Source organism: Sinocyclocheilus rhinocerous, unplaced genomic scaffold (assembly GCF_001515625.1).
Source record: "Sinocyclocheilus rhinocerous isolate Xijiao unplaced genomic scaffold, SAMN03320098_v1.1 scaffold585, whole genome shotgun sequence".
Taxonomy (NCBI): domain Eukaryota; kingdom Metazoa; phylum Chordata; class Actinopteri; order Cypriniformes; family Cyprinidae; genus Sinocyclocheilus; species Sinocyclocheilus rhinocerous.
Genome location: NW_015630024.1, coordinates 217224 through 226743, shown reverse-complemented (window position 1 = coordinate 226743; position 9520 = coordinate 217224). Strand labels below are relative to the sequence as shown.

General features: G+C 35.7%; 1 protein-coding gene across 1 annotated transcript in view; it reads left to right on the top strand.

The window, feature by feature from the left end:
* The first annotated feature begins 1388 nt into the window (after window positions 1-1388).
* Window positions 1389-9520, top strand: part of nedd4l (NEDD4 like E3 ubiquitin protein ligase) — a 79889-nt gene continuing 71757 nt past the window's right edge. Inside the window, exon 1 of the mRNA XM_016551918.1 lies at window positions 1389-1739. Coding sequence (XP_016407404.1) covers window positions 1695-1739 — 45 coding nt within the window. The 5' untranslated portion in view covers window positions 1389-1694. The remainder of the gene's footprint in view (window positions 1740-9520) is intronic.

Sequence of the window (9520 nt, the reverse complement as noted above, 5' to 3'; positions counted from 1 at the left end):
TGTGTTCACGGTGTGTTCACTGCTGTGTGTGTGCACTTAGGATGGGTTAAATGCAGAGCACTAATTCCAAGTATGGGTCACCATACTTGGCCACATGTCACTTCACGTCACTTATATGTTTCGCTTGCTGAAATAATCTGAACTCATTGAACAAGAAGGCTTTAAAAACAGTTGAAATTTGTAAGCTGTTTTATCTTTTCCTTTGAATGTAATGTGTTTTGTTTAATTTTATACTGTCTAGTAATTTTTTTTTGTCATTATAATTTTTTTTATTTAATTTTCTTTTTATTATTATTTTGTGTTGTTGTATTGTAACTGCTTTTTTATTGGTTGATATAATGTTCGTAATAAAAAAATAAGGTGGATAATCGAAAAATATATGTTAGGTGCTGTAACTAGTCACCCTTTCTTTTATTGTTATTATACTTTATATACTATATTACACACACACACACACACACACACACACACACCATTAAATAATTTTTCTTCAAATAAAATCATTATACAGTGTAACACCATTAAAATGCAAATTAGGCTAATCAAGGTAACTCAGCATTTGCACTTTTGAACAGCCTCTTCCTGTGAACTGCGTGTCCAACTTTTGTGTATTTTAGTTTTTAACAGTTATTATTTTAGGCCTACTATGTTTTTAATTCAATTCATCATGTTATTTATGTTAATTATTTTACGTATTTATTTTTTTTGAATACATTTGGCACACTTGTTAGATCATTTAACCCCAAAGAGTCATATTAAATCTAGGAGAATATTTAATGACTCTTTTCAACTTTTCATTTTCAGACTCTTTTACCATTTCCACCTCTAAATTACACCGTTTGATCTTCAAGTTCATTTTCAGGCTGTTGAACATCACTTCAATGTAGAAAAGCCAAGAGCAATAAAACACCAGTAGAAACCAGCAGAAAACATCTTTTAGTTCCGTTCCTCTCTAGGCTATTTCACACGCACGATGAATCATGATGCATAACAGTTGGACTTTGCCCAGTGTTGGGTGTTAATCATAAATTGGCACATGTTGGCAGTATCGCTCTTTTAACTGTAGAGGGTGCTAGAGTACTGCTATAGGAGTCCTGTCACTAGCTGCAAGACTCAAACAGCTTATAACTGGGTTTTTAAATAAACGAAGTGTTAATTAACACAATATATGCATACAGACCCATAGACATGTATGCAATATAATAAAACGTCAAGTTCTTATGGATCCGATATTGGGATCTAGGAAACTACCCATCCCTGATTACTCCACAAAAGTGCAACAACGTTGCCCCGCCCACAATCTACACGGATTGGATAGTCGGTCCTCACGGAGTTTCGGAAAACGCTGTGATTGGCGCGATAAGTTGTCACTCATTTCTGCGGGGAGTGTTTCGGATCCTGAGAGGAAGTGAATGATTCGCGTTTGCACTTGACGAAGGCAAATCATATTGTTGGGAAAATTAAGCGTGTATCCACCGAATTTCAGCCGTTAAATGAGATTAAACCGGTGGACGTACATCTTCTGTCACGATATGGTTTAAAAGGATAATCGTTTTTGGACTCAAGACTTCGTTGCTTTGGATCAACTTGCATTCACAGGAGGTGGAGGAGGACACACTTTGCTATTGTTCCAGCTTTCACACGAGCGTGTGCGTGTTTTTGTGTATGTTTGTATTAAATTGCCATTTGGCTTTATGGCTACGAATTTTGAACCCATTTACGGACTCTCAGAGGATGAAGTAAGTACTGTTTTTGCTAAACTATACCATCTTTAAGACAGTGAATGCCTCCCACTATGTTAATATTGTAGGTTTATTGTTTTTCATAACCTGATTTCAGTTTTCAGTTCACATTTCAGTTCCATTGTGACAAATTATCAGGATCAATTTTATTAGACCTAAGAGAATTATTTTAGTATTAGAACTACGAATATGAAGGTTAGTCAAGTATTTAAAAGCCAATACTGACCATCATTTTGTGCTTCCCACATTTCCATAGAATTCAATTAGATATCTAGTGTTAGGAATGTAAAGGAATCATCAAATCCTAACATTTCCCTACGAACACAAAATGCTATTCTTGATTTAAGGCATTTAATGCATACTGTTTTGATTTTTATGATCGACAGCTCACCTGTCAAATATCAGGTTGACGTCAAGATTTCTGGGTTTGTTTTATGCTGTAACAAAATTGATATGCTTTTGGATGTTGTTATTATTGACACTGACAGTATAAATGGCTAAATGATGGGTGTTTTTTAAAAATTCTGTATTAGTAATACAGTGTTATTGGTAGCACCACATATCGTTTTCAAAACACTGCCTTGAAGAAACCATGTGGGCCAAAGATGAATGGATCATAATCAAGATTTATCTGTAGTTACTAGCTGAAACCAGTGTTACGTTGTTTCTAATAATGTTACAACAGATTTTGTTGCAACCACAACACCAAGTTGTTTGTCATAACAGGGCCCCCGGTGTAACCCCTGAAAATTCTGGTCATCTTTCTTGAGAGCCTGAGGACCGCCTTAGGAAGCAGGTGTTCACCTATGATTCATTTGGATCCCTGTTAATGCCTTTTTTTAGTCATTACTGCTTCTCTTCGTGGCATACTAGATCTGTCTTTTCGTTTTTAATGCTAATGGTGATGTAGTTCAAGGCCACGTGTTCATAGGTGTAAATATCAGTGAAGTTTTTTTTTTTTTATGTAGGCAAGGTTTTGATATTTGACTCCAAAGGAGAGATCTGAGTCGTGTATTACTGTTTATACAAGTTGACAGGTACCTATTTAAGTCTGTATCACATTAAATTTGCCAGTCAGCAATTTCTAGAAAGATATGTGACCTAGTACGTAGAGCATACCAGGTTCTTAGGTGGAAAAGTACTGAAGAACGTGCAGTCCAAACCCTGAAACTGTAACCTAAGAGTAAAGAAGTTAATTAATAATTTTAAATAGTTTTACTAGGGTCTCTTGATATGTTTAATGTAAACAAAGAGAGGAATGTTACTAGCTAGATGTTCATCAACAGGTTAAACGGCGGATGATCAAAGTATATTTGTGTTTGGATGTTAAACGGCAGGAGAAAGACTGAACATCCCTTGATTCACTTTCTGAGGTTCTCCTGATGTGTGTAAACTTGATTTGATTAAAGTGAAAATTCACCCTATCCATTTTCTAAATGGATGTTATAGATCTAATTGTGAGTGATTCATCCATGCATATGGCAGCTAATTGTAAAATGTCATAAATGGATCTTCCTGTGAAACAATATACTTTTTTTCTCGTGAAGTATGCAGGTCTTCAATCATCTAGTCCACTTAAACTCATTTCTTACAAAAGTCAATTTATACAATTGACTACAAGCTTGCATTCAGATCTGCCTCCATCTTCTAATCAAAAGCTGATGGCTAGAACCAATTCCCCACCCTCCTTTTTTGTATACATCCAATACAGAATAAAAGATCTTTCACTACTTCTGTTATGTCATTACTTTAAGTAATATTTTCTAGTCACAAATTAATAAATTGGCTGATGTTTGCCATTTTGACTTCATCAGCTTGAGAAATAACCATGTTTGCTGGCAAGTTGCTGTGCTGTTGTTTTCTAGTAGTAACGTTCCTTGGCGGTCGGCACATTGTCACTTTTTTAAGCATAGTGTTGTGGTCTGCTTAACTTTGTTGCATCTCTAATGGTCTCTGTTGCTTGTCACAGGAAATCACCAACTCTTATTAAAAATTAATTATATTTAGTCTCTTTGTCACTGTAGAATTGCTGCAAAATTGGTGTTTACATGCACAATTTTCATCAGTTTTAATGAATTCAATCCAATTTCAGATTCTGAAGTTCTGTTTCTGAATTGTTTATATGTCTGATTCACATATTCATTTACAAATGAATCATCATCACAAAACAGAAAATCATCACAATAATGTAGCTAATCGGAGCTTTCATGAGCAAAAATACGATTTTTGCCATGATGAAATATAGAAAAATATGTTATGTTTATATATGAAATATATTTATTTATAATATAAATTATATTAATATAAATATAGACATGTAAATATTTTCAAAATATATATTATGTATGAGTGTGTATTTATATATACATAATAAATATACACAGAACACACACATATATTATGCAAACAAAAACGTTTATTTTCTCTGCGATTAATCGCGATTAATCGTTTGACAGCACTAATATATATATATATTTAGTAAATATAGAGTGTCCTCCACTGATCATTTTGTAAGTTGTAAGACATAATACACACATTTTTAAGTAAAACATTTGTAAACATACTCATCCCAGTACTGCATATGTGTGCAAGGTATTTTTGAATCCGATTGAGAAAAGAGTTTTTTTTTATCCTGTTGATCGGATTATCTCAGGTCTACACTATTCCTTTTAATCCAATCAAAATTTTATTTGGATTGATTGAGGTGTTTACATGAAAGCTTTTTAGTCCAACTGAGCCTTCAATCCCATTATAAACTGATTATTTGGGTACATGTAAACATATTGTGTATGGCCCTTAACAGAAGTGATACTTAACACACGTAAGTGTTAGTTTATTTTAGCAATTTTGGTTGTAGTTGAATTGAAATAGTATTACTGTTATACACAGGGTTACACTGGCAATCTCAATAGTCAAAACAAGTTATTGATTCATCACAAGTATTTTCCCTCCAAAGAACCATCATGTTGGTGTGTTATCCCAAATCATTGCACGACAGACAAGCACAACACACAGAAGACATGCATCCCTTCATTAGTATGCGACAAGAATCCGTCAAGTTGGCTGGGACTCAGCCCTGTCAGCGGGTCTGTTTACCACAGAACATTTTCTCAGTCCTGTGGGATCCCATCACTCGCTCCCTAAGTTCCTGTCTCTTTGCTGGGCTTGATCGTGCCTTTCTGCTCCCATAGATCTCAGTTCCCAAGACACTGTCTGTACACAGGAATGACAAGCTCTCCCATAGGAACAGTCTGGCAATTCCGATAGACCTTTTATTGACGGAACTCTTGTGGAATTTTAGATCCCCGTTTGTTTTATTTCTGTTGAGCTATCTTACAGATTTATTGGATAGCCTTGTATAGATTAGACATGCACAATGAATTGCTGACCAACATTTTATATATGCACTTACTGTTCAAAGTTTCGGTAAGATTTTTAAAATGTCTCTTACTCTTAACAAGGATGTGTTTGTTTGATCAAAAATACACTAAAAACAGTAATATTGTGAAATGTTATTACAGTTTAATTTTGAAATGTAATTTATTCCTGTGATGTAAAGCTGAATTATCAGCATTACTTCAGTCTTCAGTGTCACATGATCCTTCAGAAATCATTCTAATATGCTGATTTGCTGCTCAAGAAACATTTCTTATTATCAATGTTGAAAACAGTTGTGCTACTTAATATTTTTGTGGAAGCAAAAACATTTTTTTTTAAATTTATTTGAAATATGAATGTTTTGTAACATTTTAAAAGCTTTACTGTCACTTTTGACCAATTTAATATGTCCTTGCTGAATCTTGAACGTACCATATAGATGTAATGCAAATTGTTTTTCACCCTGGCTGCTTTCAACCACATTGTTACATTTGGTCTTGGAATCTTAAATTTTAGGTCTATCTTGGCTACATAGATGTTTTTGAACACAAAAGCATGTCTTGTATAAAATTAAGGTACAGTATAATGTGTGAATATTAAATGTGTAATGCATACATTGCTTGATAATCTTCTGGGAGTGTCCACTTTAAAAAAAAAAGTACATGATCAATGTTAATTTACCATAGACAGTAAGTTGGGTCTGCTTGTTGATCATCAAATAACATGATTATTATTCATGTGCAGGCCTTCACCTTAGGTTGGATGTATATTATTGTCAAAAAAAAAAAACTTTAAATCATACTGTTATGATTTAATGGTTCCTAGAAAGTTTTTTTTTTGACAATAATATACATCCAACCTAAGGTGAAGGCTTAGGTTAGATGCACATTCACATAGCACATTCACAGGCCAAATCATCAGATTATTGTTCAATAATATGATGATTTGGCCTGTGAATGTGCTAAAATGCATCTGGTTTACATTGAGGGAGGACACGCAAACGTTTACTCGATTACGCACTCACGCTCGGCATCATGAGCGTGGAATGTGATACAGCGACATGCTGTCACATCATCTTCATTAAAAATACATGAGCTGTAGTTGCAGCCGAATCATGTTTTCTCAATCCGTGTGACATGCTTCTGTGCTGAGGTCCCAAGATGGAATTAGAAAACCCAGGAACCTTCAAACCACAGCCAGATGCCACAAAATCTACCAGCACTGTGTCAAATATAAAACAGTTTCCTCTTTTGATAGATGTACTACTTTATTTATCCCCAAGTGGCATTATGCAAATGCTCATATAGTGCACTTCAACTGTAATTTCTATTTTGATGGCAGCCAGTTACCAGAAATGAGGTGTTTTCAGTGTTTTAGGTGTTTTAGTTATTTAAATTTAACAATGCTCTCTCTTATTGAATCAGTGTGGATTGCACATTCTCTTTTACAGCCAAGGTCAGCATTTGGATTTACATTTGAAGTATTTGATGCAAAAGCTTTTCAATTTGTGTCTAAGTGGGGAAAGAATCACGAGAATAGAGAAGTGCTTGTTCTTTAATATTTCAGAATGTGCCATTTATTTAATGGTGTGTGTTGAATTTTTAGAACTTGGAATTCAGAGCATGGAATGTCTTGGCGTTGGAATTAGAAAGTGTGCTGAATTCTGTGTGCAATTCAGACAGCAACTGAGTTACCAAGTAGAACGCAACAATAGGCCATAATTAAGCATTCCGCACATAGCAGCCACATGCTTACAGAAGGTCAGGGGCGCTCTGGGTCAAATCTGGGCTGTTTTCACCTTCTGCCCATGCCTACGTATACCATAGAGCAATCTGGGATAAAGTATGTTGTTTAAAGGGGTCCTATTATGCTTTTTCACTTTTTCAACTTTAGTTAGTCTGTAATGTTGCTGTTAGAGCATAAAAAAGATCTGCAAAGTTACAAAGCTCAAAGTCCAATTCAAAAGGAGATATTTTATTCAACAGAAATCACTTTTCAAAAACTACAACGAACGACTCGTTTGGACTACAACGCAGATTTTCAGTGATTTGTGATATCACAAATATCGACGAATGGGACGAGACCTAGTTGAGCTGCACTAGAGAAGGCAACAAGTGTTATCACTATGTCGGAGACACGCTAGTTTCCCCAAGGCAGACGAACTTAGAGTGATTACAATCATCCGGGTTTAAATCACACTCAAATTGATTTGATTTTGACGCAATATTTACACTGAAGCTCGCAGACGGCTATGGTAAGGGGCATGACATTTCCCGACCAGGCGCCGAGTCGTGCCAATCACAACACACACTAGTCCATTTCGTATTTCAGAAGGCGGGCCTTCATTTGATACAGGAACTATTCGAGCCGTTCATGCCAGACTGGGGAGAGAGGTGTTGTAATAATGTAAAATACGTGAAACAATGTTTTTCGAACTACCTAGTATGAGAGCCTGTTCTAGTACACCCCCAAAACAAAATCAAGACTTTGTAAAAGAACATAATAGGACCCCTTTAAAATCAGCAGGCTTTTATTTTGGCGGGTTGCAGGCAAGTAAGTATATGCGCTTCCGGGTTTAGCGCTGCCGATTAAAGAGCGTCAGTGAATTAAATGTCACAGTTTTGCATTGTGCTTTGAAAACGGCAGCAGGTAGCCTAGATTTATTTATCTATTCAGTTTGAATAGAAATCGTATACATTCTTACAGTTTGTCTATCTAAAATTGTAATTGTGCAACAGCTGTCAACCATGTCGGTACGCAAATGCGCTTTCAGAACTTATTTACACTGCGCATTTTTTATTTTGGTCGCGCATGCGCACCTGCGTACGATGACATGCTTATAAGCAGTTACAGTAAACCTTTCATTAAGGCAGACTTAGTTCTGATGAAACCAGGTGCCATAACATTATGAACGCCATTGATATGGAAATGCTTCCACTCAGCTCGGCAGTCTTGATTATGTAACTGCTGATGGAAGCATCTATACAAATGCTTTGGAAATCTGGGTGTTTAGCCAGGTTAAAAACGGTCATCGTGTAACGTGAGAAGCCCTTTAATAATAACCCTGTACAGTGAGAGCATAGATCTTTGAGTTGTATTTGAGCGCTTATGAATCACATTCATAGACTATCTCACAATAGGAGAACTCCTCATCATATGGTTTCTGTGATAGACCAGAAGAAGTGTAACAGCCATTATCAAACATGTAGCTTTTTCAAAATAAACCAATCGCTGGGTTTCCTGAATGGCTAATCAGTTAATCGCTCTTAAGGAAGCCCTGTAAATAGGCTAGTTTTTGGTCCATCTGACCTGATCAGATGTTTCTTTGAATGCATGGGTGTCAACATTTTTAAAAGACCCATAGTGTATTCATACACTATCTTTGACTTGCAATGTTTGTGATAGGAAGTTTAAAAAAAACAGCTTGAGTTCATTTCCGCAAATGGACCAAACCCAGCCATCATCTCTGCCTGACCAATTAATCTCCTCAAGTGTCTGGAGTGTGTAAAGTAGGCAATTGAATGGAGTTAGAACGGAAGGAGTTCTAGGTGGGTCTTGCTTGCCCTTCTGTAGTGTTTTATCGTTTAACCTCAATTAGAGAATGGTGGGACATTCAGGGAAATAATCGTAATTACGAGCTGGAATGTGTACCGCCATGTCAAGTATTATCTAAGAGCTTCAGTTTGAGTTGAGTCTCAAGGGTAAGGATTTTTTTTTGTGTTATTGAATTATGTGAGGAAGAGGTTTTCGCTCAGTTATAATTCATTACAAGTGTCAAAAAGAGTGTGTTTGAATGCATGCAAAAGAAAAATGTGCATTTACAATTCTTTCTAAAACGGCCTGCAAGAAAGGATATGAATTATTGGTTTCAATTAGTGGTCAATGCCACTGTGACCTCTGTTTAAATGCATATATGTGACCGTGGACCACAAAACCAGTCAAAGTGAAATTGTGAAAAAAAAAGAAAATTTACATCATCTGAAAGCTGAATAAATAAGCTTTCCATTGATGTATGGTTTGGTAGGATAGGACAATATTTGGCCGAGATGCAACTATTTGAAAATCTGGAATCTGAGGGTGCAAAAAAATCTAAATATTGAGAAAATCGCCTTTAAAGTTGTCCAAATTAAGTTCTTAGCAATGCATATTACTAATCAAAAATTAAGTTTTAATATATTTACAGTAGGAAATTTACAAAATACCTTCATGGAACATGATCTTTACTTAATATCCTAATGATTTTTGGCATAAAAGAAAAATCGATAATTTTGACCCATACAATGTTTGTATGGGTCAACGGCTTGGGCCGTTTATTTTCCAAAGGTGTGTTGTAATGCAACAAGTTCTGGCGGTGTGATAATGTGATTAGGGTGAGGATGGATACTGAACATTGTGGGCCT